General features: G+C 41.2%; 1 protein-coding gene across 8 annotated transcripts in view; it reads right to left on the reverse strand.

The window, feature by feature from the left end:
• The window catches only part of LOC129709859 (phosphatase and actin regulator 4-like), a 110,187-nt gene that overhangs the window by 47,550 nt on the left and 42,076 nt on the right, over positions 1–20,561 (reverse strand). For 3 of the 8 annotated variants that reach the window (XM_055656488.1, XM_055656489.1, XM_055656486.1), the window contains one exon: positions 11,025–11,067. The exons of 4 other annotated variants lie outside the window; for them this stretch is intronic. In XM_055656488.1, coding sequence (XP_055512463.1) covers positions 11,025–11,040 — 16 coding nt within the window. In that variant the 5' untranslated portion in view covers positions 11,041–11,067. Of the gene's footprint in view, positions 1–1,379; positions 1,536–11,024; positions 11,068–20,561 lie in introns of those variants that run through there. One more of the 8 variants, XM_055656484.1, reaches the window with a different exon arrangement.

A 20,561-nucleotide genomic window follows, 5' to 3' on the forward strand; every position in this document is an offset into this window, starting at 1 on the left:
CACAAATGCAACACAGATTCGTGACAGAGAATGAGGAAACAGAGGAAATTACAGAGAGAACTCTTCATAAAATTAGCATGGATAACATTTGGAACATCATAAATGATAAATGTTGCAACAACAGAGAATCTGCTGCACCAAAAAACATTTGCTTACTTATTAAGACACAGGAGGTCATTTAGCCCATCAAATTCATTTCAACTCCTAGCCCGGCAATCCCATCAATCCGGTTCTCCTTCTCCACATTTTCCCTGCAGTCCTTCAACTTAGTGTTTTTCACATGCCCATCAACTCTCTCTAAATCTTCGTAAAGATGTCCTTTTTTCTTTCCGCACTAAGGGGTAATCAGTTTATGTACCAGCACACCTTTAGGATGTGGGACGAAACCAAAGCATCCTGGAGAAACCATGTTGTCACAGATTCCATACAGACAGCATCCAAAGTCAGGAGTGAACCCTGGTCTGTGGATCTATGAGACATCAGCACAAATGCTGCACCACCAAGCTAACACAGTTATGAACACCAATCTATTTCGTAAAGCATTTAATTACAATAATCATCTGCAATTATTTAGCAACTATATTAAAGAGACACAGAGCTGTACAGAAAAGAAAAAGCCCTTTCGGCCCACCTTCCCAAGAGGGCAGTGACAGAATTATCAGACAATATTTCTATATCAAATGACAAAAGGAGAAGATTAGGATGATGAATCAAAGTTTGGTCAAAAGTAGATTTGCACGTCCCTATTTCCATGCCCCTGAGAATTTCCAGGGGTGGAAGAGGTTAGAGACAGGAAAGAGATGGAAGAATTTTACAAACATTATTAATCCAGCACTAGGCGCAAAAACAAAATATTTTTTTCTGGACAAAGTTAGTGCCTAATGATTGTACTCCTTCATCTCAGTGTATAATTTAATCAATAATGAAGTACATACCAGAATATAGCTGAAATAGAATTAAACAGCTGAATCCAGAGTACTGTTACCATCTCGCACTGATTATTTAATTATTTAACAGAGTTTTGCAAAGAAGGAAAATATTTCAAGACTGTGCATCATTTTCCATGTTAGAGAAAAACACTCACGATAATCAGACCCAGTTAAACCAATATTCCAACTAAGGATAGTGTTTGCTATGGGCCAAACAAAGCCAAGAACACCTTCAAATTCACCAAACATCTTTTAAAAGCCACCAAATTAACTGCCAGCATTTAATGCCTGTAAAACACAGAGTGGGGAACAAAAATATTCAAACTTGATGGCACACCTTTAAACACATTCTAGATGTCGAGCAAGAGAATCAAGGGAAGAAAGGTAAAGCGAAATTGGGTGTGAAAGTGGCAACCACATATCAAAAAATGGAACTCAAAATAAACTTACTTTCATTCTGAGACACCAGCTTTGTCACACAAGATGTACAAAACATGTAAACAGCAGGGACAGTGCTCCAGTAATCAGCTGTCTTTCTTTGGCTCCCGTGTCAAGCCTGCTGCCGTTGTAGCTTGTGTGAAACTGAGGTGGGCGTAGGTTTGTTTCAGTGGTGAATTACGTAGAGAAGGAGGAGGAGGAAATGTCTAGCTCACTGATTAACACAGAGTTTGAGAGTAGGAGGAGCAGAGCTGCTGTGTTTACAATTAAAGTGTCATGACAGCCAAGTTAAAAAACCCTTCAAAGTCTTCCTTTCCCCACCCAAGAGAACATGGTGTGTAGAAAACAATGGGATTAGGACAAACAGCCATGGGTGTGATCCAAATGGAACAAAGTATCGGAAATACAATGACTGTAAGTCCTAGCTACAGTATGACAACTCAGAACACTTTTTAACATACAGAGGAAGACACAAAGCACTGGAGTAGCTCTGCGGAATCAGGCAGCATCTCAGGAGAACATGGATAGGGAACATTCCAGGTCAGGACCACTCTTCAGACTCCGATGTTTCAGGCCGGGGCCTATTTTCAAACTATGGGTCTGACGAAGGGTCACAACCCAAAATATCGCCCTATTGATGTTCTCCTGAGATGCTGCCTGATCCACTGAGCGACTCCAGCACTCTGTGTCTCCTATTGTGAACCTGCATCTTGCATCGACTTTTCCCTCATATTTTGAGGAACAAAATTCCATAATCTGTGCAAACTAGCGCCTTGACTGATGAATTGTTGAAAGTGGCTAAAGTTGGCTTCAACTGCCACTTAGGTCCAATAGGGATAGATATCATTCTCACCACCTAAAGCAAAGCTGCCAGCTTCAGGAAGAAGTGTCTTGGAGAATCACACCATGTACTGGTGCAAGCTCTGGACTGCATAAAGGAGCACTTCAACAAATTTCTGCCTAGACACCACTCTAGAATCTTCAGTTTTAGTAATTATCATAAATTGTACACCATCTATGGAGACCTCCTAGTATTTCTGAGCAAAGGACAATATGGACGTAGAAAGGAACTGCAGAAACTGATTTACATCAAAGATAAAGACAAAATGCTGGAGAAACTCAGGTCAGACAGAATTTCTGGAGAAAATGAAGAGGTGATGTTTCGGGTCGACACCTTCAGAGCCCAGATGGGATTCTTCGGATGGTAAAGCAGGAATTCTTTGCCATTTAAACTCCTCAAATTGATTAAGATTTATTTTTAAATGTCACTTTGTTGCACCATTGATGATCATGCCTCCAGCAACACGGTAACAAGCACTGGAATTCTTAAAATCTACCGCTCAAACTTTTCAAATCCTGGATACTACTTTCACATTCCCTATTACCTTTTGAGTCAGGTGTTTACCTGGTGACATTAAAGGGTTATATAAGCATCCTTGTTTACATGCAAGAACTATTTACAACAAAACAAAAAAGGTAATGGGTCTTTTGTCTGGCAAATTATGTGATTTCTCTCCAAACCCTTTCACTCAACAGTCACGTTGAATATTGTATCCCACTGTTCATTTTGTTTTTGAGTTAAACCCCAACAAAACCTAAGTTTCAAAGGTTCAAAAACCTCAGCTTCAAAGGCACTTCAACCCATTCCAATTATTCAACAAACTTAAAAGCTCTACTTGTTTTGAGTGGGGGTATCTGGGACAAAAAGCTTGCATATCTCGTATTTTAATATGCTTGTATATATTAATTTAGAATCACTTTGAAGCACACTTTCCACAGTAGCCAGAAAGATATCGTTATAAAGTCACAGGGAGATACAAAATGGAATCATCCTCTTCAGCTCATCAGGTGGTCATTTTACACTAATCCTACCATAACCCATTTATTCTACTCACATTCTCCACGTTCAGTCCTGAAGGAGAGGCGAGAATGCCGAGACACAGGTTGGCTTTTAAAAAATATCAATTTTTAAATATGAGCTACCTATTTGGAGTTTACATGTTCTCCTCCAACAGGCACTTTGGCCCATCGAGTCCACGCTGACCAGAGATACCCGGGCACCAGCACTTTCCTACAATTTACAATTTTCCCCCAAAGCCAATTAACCTACTACCTGTACATCTGGAGAAAATCCATGGGGTTACTGGGAGAAAATACAAACTCTGTACAGACACCACCTGCACAGGATCGAACCCAGGTCTCTGGTGACATAAGGTTCAACTCTACACTCTCCTGCTGCGCCACCATGTTGCCCCAATTATGTGCGTCTTGTTTCTATCCACATCCAAAAAATGTGCAGGTTAATGCAAGTTAATTTGTGAGTGATAAATGTCCTGCCCGAGTATGTAGAGTTTTAGAATGGGGAGAATAAAATGGGTTAGGGTAGGATAAGTGCAAAAATAAGCGCTTGATGGTCAGTAAGGAGTCAGTGGGCTGCAGGACCTGTTTCTATGATGTCTCTCTCAATGACTCTATGATTATTCCCCTGTTATGCTACGTTGTTACATCTGCCTATTAAGAATAAACATTTAATTTGGAGTTTGAACACCCCCAGTATCTTAGCAGTGACAACAAAATGCAGCACCTGGTGTTTACATCGTCCTCTGTCGGCAGAGGATACTAGGTTAACTTGACATCATATTTAGCATGGACATTGTGGGCCAAATGGCCTGTTTCTGTCCAGTGGTGCTGAAGGAAAGAACTGCAGATGCTGGTTTAAAATCGAAGGTAGACACAAAATGCTGGAGTAACTCAGCAGGACAGGCAGCATCTCTGGAGAGGAGGAGTGACGTTTTGGGTCGAGAAGGTATTCAAACCCAAAACGTCACCCATTCCTGCTCTCCAGAGATGCTACCTGTCCTGCTGAGTTACTCCAGCATTTTGTGTCTACCTGTGGTGCACTATGTTCCATGTTCTAAATGTGTTTATCATGAAGTACAAATTTAAGAATTTAAGAAATTAGGAGCTGAAAATACATACGGTACACGATCGAAAAAGATGTAAACTGTTCAGCCATGATCATATTGAATGGCGGTGCAGGCTCGAAGGGCCGTATGGCCTACTCCTGCATCTAATTTCTATGTTTCTATGTTCTTGCATCAGTTTTTCATGAGGACCATAAATGTGTTCCTTTTAGCCATTCACTTCTTTGAAATGTAAAGTAATGCCTACAAATTACTCTCCATCCTGGCCGCACTACTTGCTACAAGCGAATATAAAAAAAGGAAGCTCTTTCTATTTCTAGAATCAAAAATTTTCAATTTTGATCACATTGATCACTAGATCAATTAATAGAGCAATACAGCATGGAAACAGATAGTTTGAACACCGGTCCACGACAAGCATCCAACACTGCCATACATTTGTCAACACACCCAACGTCATCAACACCTACACCCAAGCCCCCCCTCCCCCCCAGCATTGCATCATCTGCAAAGTTGGAAATGTTACATTAATGCACTAATCCAAATCAGCCCACACACTGAACTTTGCAGTTCTCCAGTGTCACTGCCTGCCAACTGGAGGAAGGCCTGCTCCTTCCTGCTCTCTGTCTGTTTACCAAGTCTCAATCAGGCCTGTACAATATCCCAATCGCATGTGCTTCAATTTTGAACACTAACCTCCTGTTTGACTTCATCGAACGCCTTTTGGAATTCCAAGTACATCATTTCCCACTGGTTTCTCCTCATCTATTTTACCAGTAACATCCGCAAAATAACCTCCTGTAGATTTGTTGTGCAGGATATCCTTTTCATAAACTGATCTCATTAATGCTTCCCAGATTATTTATTATTTCATCTTTTATAATAGATTCTAGTATTTCCCAGCTACTAAAACCCTGCCCTACTGAACCTATGCAATTTCATTTAATTTGCCTTCAAATGCTTCAAACGTTTACTACCATGTCATTATCAGAATCTCCTCACTTGAATCATTGACTGTTTAGCATTTTGACAGAGTAAGTGATAGTTGGTAGCTCTTCTTAAGTTGTCCCGTAGAATTTATGATCATAAGGTCATAAGTGAGAGGAGTAGAATTAGGCCATTGGGCCCCACCAAGTCTACTACGTCTTTGAATGATTGCTGATCTATCTCTCCCTTTTAACCCCATTCCCCTTCCTTCTCTCCATAACCTCTGACACCTGTACTAATCAAGAATCTATCTATCTCTGCCGTAAAAAAATATCCCGATGATGACTTTGTCCTAATGTGGTTTCCTTGGACAAACCGCAAACCTACCACTTGGCTAGCGACAGACCAAAGTGAAGCATGCACAATTCAACGAAAGACCCTTTCTATACAATTGGAGGCCAATCTACAATTGGGAATCCGAACACTCCAGGTAACTCCCGCATCATTGCCATTTGGGTTATGGAAATTCGCCCTTACAGAATTCAAGATTCACGATTCAATTTAATTGTCACATGTAATTAAAGTACAGTGAAATTTGAGTTCACAAATCACTGTCCAAAAATTTGAGACACTGAATAAAATTTGCTCTCACAGAATTGATGTGAAAGTAAATAGATCAACACAATTTTGTTTTCAACTGCATCTCTTGATACAACATGGTCCGTGAGCAAGGAAGGCACCCCCCTTGATAACATGGCAGTCATCCGCATGTTGACTATGTTGGCAAGTGGTATTGCCACTGTTTGGGTATGACACTAATCAAAAGTTGCTATTAAAAAAACACCATTTTGGACAAAGGGACAGAAAGTGCTAGAGTAACTCTGTGTCAGGCCGCATCTAAGGAGAAGTGTGAAGAAAGAAAGCTTGATGAGAAGAGACATAGGACAAAGTGTGGTAGGTACTATGTGGACGCAGGCGAGGAAGGGAGTTTTGAAAGGCAGATGGTTGGAACAAAGGCTGGAGATTAACGCAGGAGGTGTGAGACACAGATGGATTGAAGATTGCAAATTCAGCAGCCGGAAGGAGGAAGGTCAGTGGAGGGGGAGGTGAAAAATAGGTACGAGTCCAGGTGGGGGTCCGTTTGAGGACAACTCAAAATGACTCATAGTTTTTGTAATATGGGAAATATAGCAACTAATTTGGGCATGGCCAAGTCCCACAAACAACAACTTGAAAAGTAACCTATTGTATCACTGATCCTGGTTTAGGAAAGTATTAAGCAAACATTTCTGCCCTAATATTAAATACGAGCCATATTAAATATTTCATCTAGAAGATAACACTGCCAACAGCACTCATTCAATCGTGCATTGGGAATATTAACTTAAAACTTTCTTCTTAGGTAACTGCAGTCAGTCTTGAACCTCACACATTCACAAGTTCAAAAGTGATAGGAGAAGAATGAGGCCATTCGGCCCATCAAGTCTCCTCCACCATTCAATCATAGCTGATCTATCTTTCCCACTTGGCCCCATTCTCCTCCCTTCTCCCCATAACCTCTGGCAGCCGTACAAACCAAGAATCTATCAATCTCTGATTTAAAAATAGCCATTGACTTGACCTCCAAAGCCTTCTGTGGTAATGAATTCCACAGATTCACCACTCTGACTAAAGAAATTCCTTCTCATCTCCTTCCTAAAGGTATGTCCTTTTATTCTGAGGCTATGGCCTCTGGTCATATACTCTCCCACTAGTGGAAACATCCTCTCCAGGTTCACTCTATCCAGGCCTTTCCCTAGTCACCCTAGCCACGCTTTCACTTGGAATTCACTGACTCGGAGGCGCTCTGAGAAATGCTTGCCTAGTCTTGCCAATGTAGGATATTTTGCCTTAGTTTGATGCCTAGATTAGCAGCTCTCAGTTATCATTCAACACCCAGCAATCTGGTCTTTTAGCATTTTAATGTGAACTTGCTTGGTGCAAGCAGCATATGTGAATTAAACAATCAGATTATAACAAATTGGTGTTTTCCACATTTTCAGAATGTCCAAAATATTTGCAATGTAGGAAATACCACAACCAAATTGCAATGTGCAGGGCTGATTATCCTTGACAAGATAAGTAATTTCATAATATTTTATGGTTGAGAGGTAAATATTCAAAAGGACACTGGCAGACATCCTCCAGTCTTTAAAACAGTGCCATCAAATCCTTTTTTTAACCAAACAAAATTAGTTGAAACTTCCATTTAGCATCTCCTCTGAAATTAACTATTTTTGAAGCTTTGTCAAAATGTTGACTACATGGGCTTATTTGATTCTGTACTTGGCATTAGGGAGGGGAAATCATTTTTTTTTTTTTAAACGAATGTCTCGAATTTCTTACTGTCCCCGACGAAAAGACTTGAGTAAACATAAACTGATAAGATATCAGGAATGGTCTTCCTCTAAAGTTACCTGCCAACAATTACAATATCGGAGAAAGAACTGAAGCCCCCTATTCACTGAGAAAGGCTGAACAGAACAGGTGCAGTGTCCTTGTATCCCCAATAAACTCACTGAACAGTGCAGAGATTCTGTAGTTCTATTAGAGATTAGACATTTATTTGATTATGTGAGAAATTGGAGAAATAAACCAGCGAGTTAAATCAGTAGATTTCCTATATCAGAATAACTTCCATATTATATTCTCCATTAAGTTAAATACTAAAGAAATCTATTTTGATCTGAAATTGTCTCCGTCCATTTCCACCACAGATGCTGTCTGACCCGCTGAGTTCCTCCAGCACTTCATATTTTGTGCAAAATCATTTATTAATTGGAGTGCAACAAATGGATAGGATAGGTTTAGAGGGATATGGGCCAAATGCAGGCAGGTGGGACTAGTGTAGATGGGGGCATGTTGGTCAGCGTGACAAAGTTGGGCCGAAGGGCCTGTTTCCACACTGTCTAAATATATTAATTATGTACTTCCAATGGCAAAGGATGCCATTCAACCAGTTTATTTTATGCCTGTTTCCAACAGAATAATCCTTTTATTCTTCTGAAGCCCTGCACCTAATCTACACCAAGTAGTAATTTACCATCGCTAATCGTCCCATTAGTACGTCTTTTGAGATGTGGGAGGAAACCGGAGCAGTCACAGGTAAAATTAACAAACTCAGCACAGAGGTTAGAATGAAACTAGGGTCTGTAAAACCAAGTGTCTTTGTGTGTAAGAAACATAATTGTATGGAATCCTCAGATAAGCAGGCAGCAAACAGAAAGTGGCAAATTGATTAAAAAAAAACACTATGTATGCCCGATAAAAGAGGATGCAGCTGTCAATTTATACCAACGTTTCTTCTCGGCTACATTTTAAATCGCCAATTAGTCGTCATCAGTCCCAAGTAAAAAGCAGTCTGGTATTCAAATTTTGAAAATGAGGACTGACTTCAATCAGACATCACATGAAAGACTGCCTGCCCATCAGTACTTTATCCTTTAACCATTTTACAGATCAGACGGAACTGTTGCCAAAACAAATGTGTGAATTAGATGAGAAATTTTCCTTTCCACCCAGCTTGTGGCAGTGCATAGTTTACCCAAATATAATGACAGTTGCACTGGGGGGGAAAATAAATTAATCAAAAGGATTAAATGACATCCTTTTCTCATAAGCATTCAGGTTGGCTTGTCCTGTGATCAGTCAAAACTCTCAAAGGTAAACATGGTTACTGAAATAAAATATTTTTTCATATGAAATAAATCGTGACTGCTCAGAACTAGACACTAGATCTGCCTGGTTCTCATTCCTCATGGTAGTTTTAAGTTAAACGCCCCTTTGGAATGTAGTCAAAATTCTGTGTTACCGGAAAGGCTCTCCGCCCTAAACAATCCAGACACAATGTTATCGCTCGTCCACATGGTCACTATTTCAGGAAGCCCAAAACATGCACTACACAGAGTGACTGAAGCCATTAGTGTATCGGGTAAAGGAACAGGAAGTAATGAAAGATGTACACAAAAAGCTGGAATAACTCAGCGGGTCAGACAGCATCTCTGGAGAAAAGAAATAGGTGACATTTCGGGTCGAGACCCTTCTTCAGAAACCCAAAACGTGACCCAAAACGTCGCCTATTCCTTTTCTCCAGAGATCTGTCTGACCTGCTGATACTCCAGCTTTTTGTGTCTATCTTCGGTTTAAACCAGAATCCGCAGTCCCGTCCTACACCGGAAGTAAAGGGAGTTCACTGTTATTCTGAAATCACCACTGCTCAGTTTTTTTACTGACTATACTGACCGGCAAACATACCCACAAACAATGCGTTGAGTAAACAATTAAAAAGCAGTTGCTTATTCTCCTTACTTTGGGGTTTGGCTTGTGTAAAATTCACAGATGACAGAGGAGAATGCAAATCCTGTGCAATTGTGAAGCATTTGTTCCAAACCATATGGAGCTCCCACACTGCTTTTACCAGCGACTCTTGATTTAACATCAATCATTAATAGTACAGCACTTTCTCAGTATGAATTTGGACTTAGCAGCCAAGGGCAAGGGAGGGTGGGCTGTTGGGACATATGGAGAGGCTCAGACTAAGGCTGGGGGCAAGGAGGTAGGGAAAAATGCCAATGCGGCAGTGTGGTGGTTAAAAGAAAGACCAGGGCCAATGCAGGGTGAGGTATAAGCTGAGGCAGAATGTTGAGGGTAGAGGGGAAAATAGGGCAGAGTTCAATTGTGATTTTTTTAATAATGCTATATTATCTTGAGTTATTTAATATGATGACACCTAATTGCACTGATGGCATATCATACAGATTCATGCCAAAATCTCAGCTCAAAATAGTTTTATTTCTGCAGCCCTCTTACTCCAAATATTCCTCCCTCTTCACCCAAAAGTGTTATAACACAGACAATATCAAAGAACTTTACTGGTCAAGAATTTCAAATATGCTAATTCAGATCATGTGACAGATTTAGTGTCAATACACTCTAGTATAGGATGGAAGATGTAAATGTTCCAGTTACAAGATGCCATTAATCCAGGTGTATTGCAGGCAGCGACAACAACAGTTGCAGGTGGGCAGAGGCTTCTAAGGGGGCTGCCCCACGGGCGACCTAATTGGCGAGTTTAGAAGAGTTTGAAAAAACGACATGTTGAAGACCTCCTTCGACTATGTAGAAGACCTCCTTCCACTATGTTGAAGACCAGCTTCGACTAACTTCGGAAAAATTGGACCGAATCGTGGAGAGAGAAGCCAAACTCCTTTGATCTCCTTCGACCTCCGACTATATACGACTACCTTCGACTACCCTTGAATACCTACGACTAACATTCCGACCTACTACGACTAAACCCACGAGTAAAAAGTATCGATATTTTCCATGGCGACCTTTTTTTACTCGCTGGCATTTTCTAACATATTGAAGAAACTGCCGCGACCTAGCTGAGGCCTCAAGTACGCGGAGACCACTCTCGAGCATTAAGGAGCGTTACGAAGACCTCCTACGACTTTGTGTCGACCATGCTGCGAGTACGAGTCGAGGGCAAACTCGCCAGAACTCGTGGATTAGGTCGCCCAAGTGGGACAGGCCCTTAAGATCATCAAGCTCAGGAACTCAGATCCCACCACAAACTGTCTTGTCCTCTCATTCCCAATCATTATCTCATAATTACCAACTTCAAAAAAAATCATTACCATCACTTACTCTCAACCTCTCAACTAACCGGTTAGATCTTGATCTAATTTACTAAAGTCCATTGGAAATTGTGCAGTGGAACTTACGCTAGAAATTTGCAGAACAGGAAATGGCATTAGACACTTACCAACACGATTTTCCATTCCTAGCTACACGTCTCTGTAACCGCACTGCAAAAGAGAGAATAGTTATTATACAGCAGGCCTGTTATAGTTCACTATTACACAATGCCAACCTAGGTATTTTGCTTGATAAACAAATTGTGGGTCCAGTCCAAAGTGCTACACTGCACATTACTTATACTTACCAGCTGTATCTAATCCAAACCAAACAGAAAGTTTAATACTTTAATGCTCTTCTAACTTCTCAGTGTAGATTTCAACAACAGAACACTGTTAAAATTATGTGAAGAGTTTAACTTAACCAGTCATTATTTAATGCTTTTAGCCAAGGAAGGGAACCTTGTCTTGGGCTACCTTTAGTAACACCGTGAGGAGCCATCACAGCATATTTTTTTACAACTGTTGTCATTGAATTGATAAAACTTTAGCAAGTCTTAACATCAATCTTCTTCCTCTGCTAAAAGTTCAATGTATTAAGCCCCATCTACAGGAATGAACAAGGACTTCCATTTGACCCACTGATCCTGGGGTGATTCTTTTAGAGTTATGTACATTATCTGCTGTTGCATGCACCCCTGCAAATGTTCACCTTCAAGACTTAATTTAATTCCATTTTAAATAATGGTCGGAACCTCTTGACATTTGTACGCAAATACTCTTGCTGGATCTGCATGTTGACCTTCATCGATTCATGTACAAGGACACCTCAGGTCGCTTTGAACTTCGTACAAACTACCATGTGGAATCAAAACCCCAGTTTTCTATTTTCATACGAAAGTTAATAGATATTTTGTTTATCAATCTCCTTCTTGGATTTATTCAATATCAGACCCACCACAACTTTCACGTTATATTCCACACACAAACCCATTCATTTAACTTCTTTGCCTCCCTTTACAATGCACATTGCCACCCACCTTTGTATCACTGGCACACCTGGAATCATTGATAAAATGCTACGTTCAGCAGTGCCCTACATCAATTTCTGGCATTAGCTCGTGAATCACAGGCTCCTAACTGAAGAAAATGACCCATTTATGCCCAGATTCATACAACACAAAAACAGTTCCTTTAGCCCACGTGGTCCAGGCGATCCATCAAGTACTAATCCATTTTGTTTTTTAAATTTTTTTAAATACTCTCTTGTATTCTCATTCACCCTCCTATCATCTTATTCACCTGCCACCTACCTACACTTGCAATTTACAGAAAGCATTAGCCGATCAACCTGGACATCTTTGGCATGTGATGGGAAACCTGATTATGAAGCTCACTGGGTCACTGGGAAAACAAGAAGCAAGATGGCGCTGGGTCATGGCAGCTCTGTGTGCTCTTTCCGGAGAAGGATCTACTACCATCTGGTACAATTGCTCTGCTCTTCCAAATCCCTTTTCTACCTGTAACCATAGCAGCATTTCTAAATATTTTAATGATATTTTCTTTAATATTCTTGGCAGGTCCATCAATTCTACCCCCCTTTGCTCTCTCTATTGTATTTTGAACCAATTGTGTCCATGTATGGGATATCTGAACTGTTTGGATAGCATGCAGACCGACACTTTTCACTGTACATGTGACAATAATAAACTTAACCCTAAAGACTCCACTAGACAACATTAAACCAAGATCTTAAAAATTCCTCTTGACCAATAGATGACAACCTATTGAATTCATTCTTTCCACAGATAACTGTTAACATTTTGGGATGCAGGTAATCAGGTCTGTTTGGCCTTGTGCTTGAAGGAAGGTCATTTGGGGTGAAATTCTGGAAAAGTTTCAAAATATTCTGAAATCAAGTAGAAATCTTGCAAAGCATTACTCACCATTTTCTAGACCTAATGCAAATAGTTAATTGCTGTTAACCGATTCATTACACAGTGATTTTGGTTTAAAAAAAACACACAGAAAGACAATTTTTTCCATGCTATTTCAAGCTAAATACACAGAATTCCAACTATACATGAACGGAATATGTCTGACGTATTCACCGATCATCCATTTTGGTCAATTTAAAAGGTTGGTCTCTACTACATTGGAGAAACCAAACACAGACTGCATTTGGTTTTTATAGAAAATGCCATTCAGTCTGCAGGATTAATCCTGAACTTCCAGTTGCCTATTATTTTAATTCTTCATTCCATTCCCATTCCGACCTCTTTGCCTACGGCCTCCTGCACTTTCCAATGCAGCACAACCCAATCTCTCATCTTCTGATTCACTACATTATAGCACACAGAACTCACAAGAACTCAAGCACAGAATAATAAGATAAATAGGTCACTCGGACCCCTCGATGCTGGCCTTTCTGCCAATTCCCCATAATCTTCAATCTTTCAAATACCTATCTGTTCAGTTTAGTTTAGTTTATTGTCACGTGTACTGAGGTACAGTGAAAAGCTTTTGTTGCGTGCTAACCAGTCAGTAGAATGTCAATACATGATTACAATCAATCCATTTATTGTGTATAGATACACAAGAGAGTAACGTTTAGTGCAAGGTAAAGCCAGCAAAGTCCAATCAAGGATAGTCAGAGGGTCACCAAAGAATTAGATAGTAGTTCAGCACTGCTCTCTGGTTGTGATAGGATAATTCAGTTACCCAATAACAGTTGGGAAGAAGCTGTCCCTGAATCTGGCTGTGTGCGTTTTCACACTTCTATACCTTTTGCCTGATAGGAGAGAGAAGAGGGGAGTGGCCAGTGTGTGACTCGTCCTCGATTATGCTGCTGGCCTTGTCGACGCAGCACAAAGTATAAACGTCTACCATAATGTGGCCTCCACCACTATCAGGGGCAGAGAATTTCAGAGAGTCACTCCCATCAGAGAAGAACGTTCTCAATTTGTTAATTTAGTACACTGAGATTGTATGAGAAAAAGTGCAAAAATTGCATTCCTGTGTTGAAATCAATCATTTAGTTACTCAGCTAGACATGGAGAAACCTCTCTTTCTCCCACCATATGCACTGATTTTAAGGCAAAAAATAAATTAAAAATCCATTGCTGCTAGTGGAGGCAGCACCTATGCAGTATGTAATTTCTTGAGCTTCTGGAAAAAACATACATGGAGTCTTATGAAATATAATTCAGTTGCTCAACTGATTGGATTATAGATCTTGGGTCAGCAGCAGAACAGGATGAAAATACAAAATATCAGCAAACATTAGATTACACAATAGAAAATCAAATCAACAGTATTTCAAGTAAACACATGATTGGATTACGATGGTCAGAAGAATATTTAATTGCTTATTTTTTAATTCGATTCCAGAAATAGAGTATTTCAATCCATTTCGGTTTATTTTGTTGTTTTTTAATCATTCATGCTAAATCTTGCAAAATACTATTCGACTATATATATTCGACTATATATATTCGACTATATATATTCGACTAAATCCTGCAAAATACTATTCATAACTCATGAGAAAGTTTTGATGTTTACTGGAAGATCTGGTGCATCTGAAGAATTATACCACATATCTGACATTACTGTAAAGCCTTTAAAAGCTCCTCCAAGACAGAAAGGTTACAACTTGGGAAGCTATTATGTACTGGCTATCTATTGTCCAAACCGAAACGCTATCTATTCATGTCCTCCTGAGAACTGTCAGTCTGAAGAAGGGTTTTGGCCCGAAACGTTGCCCATTTCCTTTGCTCCATAGATGCTGCTGCACCCGCTGAGTTTCTCCAGCATTTTTGTGTACCGTCAATTTTCCAGCATCTGCAGTTCCTTCTTAAACAAACTGCCTGACCCGCTGAGTTACTCAAGCACTTTGTGTCTGTGTTCGGCTTTGGGTACTTCATTATAGAAAGAAGCCATGAAATGGAGATTTAGTGGAATGATAAAGAGGATGGGATGATTGAGTTTTGGGAGAATTGAGATACGGAAAATGCAGTGATTGGAGGCAGTCTTAGCTTGTTGGGCGATTCTGTTGTTGCGAGTAGAATTAATGGGGAGGGGGTGAAGAAGGATTGAAAAGGAGAGAAGCAGGGCAAAGTGCAACGGGTAATAGGTGTCCGCTGTCTGCGGAGGGCGCTCAGCATCGCCAAGGACTGCTCTCACCCCAACCATGGACTGTTTACCCTCCTACCATCCGGGAGGTGCTACAGGTCTCTCCGTTGCCGAACCAGCAGGTCGAGGAACAGCTTCTTTCGGCCGCTGTCACTCTACTAAACAACAACGTACCTCGGTGACTGCCAATCACCCCCCCCCCCCCCCCCCCCCCACTTATTATTTATTTTTTTTTTTATTCAAAATCGTTTGCTATGTCGCTCTTCAAAGGAGTGCTAAATGCATTTCGTTGTCTCTGTACTGTACACTGACAATGACAATTAAAATTGAATCTGAATCTGAATCTGAGGTGGACATGGTCGGGGGGGGGGGGGGGGGGGGGGGGAGGGGTTTGATAGGCAGACGATCATAAGGTCATAAGTAATAATGGCCCATCGACCCATCAATTCTACTCCGCCATCTACCTCTCCATCCAAACCCCATTCTCCTGCCTTCTCCACATTACCCTTGACACCCGTACTAATCAAGAGTCTATCTATCTCTGCCTTCAAAGTATCCAGTGACGTGACCTCCACAGCCTTCTGTGGCAAAGAACTCCGCAGATTCATCACCTTCGACTAAAGACATTCCTCTTCATCTCCTTCCTAAAGGAACATCCATTAATTCTGAGGCTATGGCTTAGACTGTCCCACTAGCACAAACACCCACTCTATCCAAGCCTTTCACTATTTGGGAAGTTTCAATGAGGATCCCCCCATCCTTCTAAACTCCAGCGAGTACAGGCTCATTCCTGGGGTCATTCTCGTAAACCTCTCCAGAGCCATCTCATCCTTCCTCAGATATAGTGCCCAAAAATGGTTGTGAATCATGCTGGGAAATTATATTGGATAGGGTGGATAGCAGTAAAACTTCCCCATAGCAGAGTACCATAACCAGAAAACATAGGTTTTGGGTGAATATTATGAAGTTTAGAAGTGATCCGAAGGTTTATTTATTTTTCCACCCAAAGGTTGGTTAGAGTGTGGAATGCACCATCGAAGTGAGCGGATGAAGCAAGGACACTCAAAACATTAAGTATCTGAATGAAGACTTGGATTGCCGAGGAACAGAAAACAACAGGCTAATTGCTGGTAAATAGGATGAGTATAGATGGGTAATTCATAATCAGCATGGACATGGTCGGCCAAAATAATACATGTTTCTATAGCAGTTTTTTTTTAATCTGAACTCCATGATCAGGGTTGATTACTTTGTTTTGTGGTTCGAAGTTACACTGTGGCGTTTTCTATGGACTGTACACACCATTGAAATATCTAGAAAACAACCATTCAACACAAAATGCATAATGGTCACCATATCCCAGTAAAACTGGAGCATAGGAAACTGTTCAGAACCTCACCCATTTCCTTTTCATTTAACATCATCTGGAGCAGAACAAGCTACAATAGTTTTGCATAATATTTCCATAAAGGGAATTTTTTTTTCTTACAATGAGTAACTAATTTCAGCATTACTGGAGTCAAATTTGCAATTGGAGGCTAGTTTGTATCAGCGAGATTAGGATCTGCTGAACCTTTTCCACACACCTATGTGCAAGTATTAAAAAAAATCAGATTCCTATTAAATCTTTCCCCTCTCATCTTAAAACTATGATCTAGGTATTAGGATGACATGGTCTGCTCTCTTGATCATTACACAGCAACATACCCTGCCTCCCACTACCACCACTTCCACTACCTTCAGTATTTTACTGTGCCTTCTAATAGTGTTTGAGTGCCAGCTACAAGCCAATTTATAAAAAATCCTCAACCTCAGTTTCAAATTACACAAATGGAATTAACCCTTTCTGGAACTTTTTTTTTCAAAAATCCAACAATCTTTGTAACCCCAGCAAGTCTGAATTATTGCATGACTGATCTTTCAACAGTCCATCATTAGCACCTAGTGTGGGAGTGGGGTACAAAAACATTCTTCGCAAATGACGTGCAAAAGTTCATCAATGTTTACGCATGCATTTGTCATCCCTTTTAAAATATTTTCACTTGGATTCTCAGGATCAGCAGCTTGTTAATTAACAAATCAAAAAATAAATAATAACTGGGTGGGTGACACATTGCTTCTTGTGGCGTTTGACGCCATTGTTGTGCCTCACTGCACACACTTTTACATCTACTCCCTTAATTCTATTCCTGTTAAACTGCTGAGCGTCCAACATCCCTTCCAGGGCCCTATATTGGTTGATATTGTTAATGAAAATCTAATTTCAGACGCTGCCCAATACTCCTTCATCAAACGCCACAAAAAAATCCCCCACCATTTGAAACTGTTGCCCCATGTTTTAATTAGATACAGCGGAAACAGGCACTTCGCCCACTAAGTTTGTGCCGACCAGCGATATCCTATGCTACACACTATGGGCAGCTTGCATGAAGCCAATTAACCTAAAAACCTATCCGTCTTTGGAGTATGGGAGGAAATTGGAGCACTTGGGGAAAACCACGCGGTTATGGGGAGAACGTACAAACTGCGTAGATACAACATCCTTAGTCAGGATTGAACCCGGGTCTCTGACACTGTAAGGCAGCAACTCTGCTGCCGCGCCACCGTGACGACCCAAATGCGTCTCAATTGAGAGTCAAAAAGTTTAAAGGATCAAAACAAAAAGTCACATAGTGGTCGGATCTGAAGAAGGATCCCAACCCGAAACATCACCTATCCATGTCCTCCAGAGATGCTGCCTGCCCCTCTGCTGAATTACTCCAGCACTCTGTGTTCTACGCAAAATTCCAGGACCTGTAGTTCCTCATGTCTAGAGTGGTTGATGTTGTTCTCACCATTTCACTTGCAAGATTATTTCCATGAGTCAGGGGCTTTTCAGCACAGAAAAATATGCACATCTCCAGCACACATCCTACCAACTACCTGCTATTAATTAATACGTTTTCTATTGGTCTTGTGTTCTGAGCCGCCTGCTGAGCCAGTTATTTTCCTTTTAAGTGTGATGGAGTTACAAATTCAAGAACATCTTTTATTTCTAGTTAATTTGGTCCAGGATCTCCTGGTTAATTTTGAAACAGTCCTAGCAGTTTTGCAAAGGAAGCCAAGAGTTTCTTCACAAACTAATAGTGGTGGAATTCACTGCAGTCCAAAGTCTATGGACACACTGCGGCTCCTGCAGTTTGGGGAGTCATCTGGTATGGCTGCAAAGTCTGAGGAGAGCTATCTCCGTGGAGACCTTTCAACAGCAAATTTGATTGTGGCTTAATTTCCACTTCCTTTAACTGTTTTGGAGAGAATGATTATCTTTATCCATCATGGTGTATGTTATGAGGGGCAGCTTTGTCATCTCTTGCTTATGACAAACTTACAAGTGCCAGTGGTCTCGGTCTGATATCTTGTGCTGGTTTATTAATGAAACGTGTTGTTGGTTATTGTAAGATAATGCTCCAAATATTTTTGCTTGGAGGATAGCTCTATTTCAGTTAATAGTTCCACTTCCTCCTTGCCAATCATACCTTTCCAGATGAGTGTTTTTGGAAATTGATAGGGGAATCAGTATGGGATGCTGGCCAGGGAATTTTCAAAGTTGGAGTAGAACTTTGAAAATGAAGATCAAAACAAGAACGAGGGCGGCACAATGGTGCAGCAGTAACATAGAAACATAGAAATTAGGTGCAGGAGTAGGCCATTCGGTCCTTCGAGCCTGCACCGCCATTCAATATGATCATCCAACTCAGTATCCTGTACCTGCCTTCTCTCCACATCCTCTGATCCCCTTAGCCACAAGGGCCACATCTAACTCCCTTTTAAATATAGCCAATGAACTGGCCTCAACTACCCTCTGTGGCAGAGATTTCCAGAGATTCACCACTCTGTGTGAAAAAAGTTTTTCTCATCTCGGTTTTAAAGGATTTCCCCCTTATCCTTAAGCTGTGACCCCTTGTCCTGGACTTCCCCAACATCGGGAACAATCTTCCTGCATCTAGCCTGTCCAACCCCTCAAGAATTTTGTAAGTTTCTATAAGATCCCCTCTCAATCTCCTAAATTCTAGAGAGTATAAACCAAATCTATCCAGTCTTTCTTCATAAGACAGTCCTGACATCCCAGGAATCAGTCTGGTGAACCTTCTCTGCACTCCCTCTATGGCAATAATGTCCTTCCTCAGATTTGGAGACCAAAACTGTATGCAATACTCCAGGTGTGGTCTCACCAATACCCTGTACAACTGCAGTAGAACCTCCCTGCTCCTATACTCAAATCCTTTTGCTATGAAAGCTAACATACCATTCGCTTTCTTCACTGCCTGCTGCACCTGCATGCCTACTTTCCCGCGAGCGGGGGGATGGGAGGAGACAGCTTAACCCTCGAGCTGTCTCCTCCCATCCCCCCGCCCTCGGGCTCCTCCTCCTCCCCCTTTTCCTTCCTTCTCCCCTCCCACGCCCCCATCAGTCTGAAGAAGGGGTTCGGCCCAAAACGTCGCCTATTTTCTTAGCTCCATAGATGCTGCTGCACCCGCTGAGTTTCTCCAGCAATTTTGTGTACCCGCCTACTTTCAATGACTGGTGTACCATGACACCCAGGTCTAGCTGCATCTCCCCTTTTCCTAATCGGCCACCAGTAGAGTTGCCGCTTTACATCGCCAGAGACCCGGGTTCGATCCCGACTACAGGTGCTTGTCTCTTTGGAGTTTGTACCTATTTTGATCAGTGATCTGCGTGGGTTTTCTCTTGAAATCTTCCGTTTCCTCCCACACTCCAAAGACGTACAGGTTCGTAGATTAATTGGCTTGGTATAAATGTAAATTATCCCTGGGGTGTAGGATGACGTTAATGTCTGGGGATCGCTGGTCGCTGCGGACTCGGTAGGCTGAAGGGCCTCTTTCTGCACTGTACCTCTAAACTAAACAGCAGACTGTAAATCTGAAGTAAAAGCAGAAAATGCCATACAGTTTTTGTGAAAATAGGTCAAGACGTAATGTTTCAGGTCAATCACCTTTCAATAGGTCAAAACCTGGAACAGTTCAACTCTCCAACCAGAAATGTTAATCCATTTGTCTTCCCACAGACGCTGCTCAGCCTGCTCAGTGTTCCCAAGTATTTTCCATTTTGATTTGCGGATTCCAGTGTTGAGTCCAAATGCACCGATGAGCACAGCATGCAGGCTCAACGTCAAATTTAGTGAAATGTTCATTTTAATCATGTGTTGGTCGCAAGGATACTTATTCAATTGTTAATATTGCAGCTGAACACATTCTTGATAGCAAAACTCACACTACGAAGAAAATACTCCTGTTCTGTTTGTCAGAAGATGCATTGAATTCTTTGTTCCTGGAACTATGTCTTTCCAGTCTGACATGTTTCACTCAGGATAGAAACATAGAAAATAGGCGCAGGAGAAGGCCATTCGGCCCTTTGAGCCAGCACCGCCATTCATTGTGATCATGGCTGATCGTCCCCTATCAATAACCCATGCCTGCCTTCTCCCCATATCCCTTGACTCCACAATGGTCACGTGGAGTCAAGGGATATGG

The sequence above is a fragment of the Leucoraja erinacea genome, chromosome 26 (genome assembly GCF_028641065.1).
Source record: "Leucoraja erinacea ecotype New England chromosome 26, Leri_hhj_1, whole genome shotgun sequence".
NCBI classification, from domain to species: domain Eukaryota; kingdom Metazoa; phylum Chordata; class Chondrichthyes; order Rajiformes; family Rajidae; genus Leucoraja; species Leucoraja erinaceus.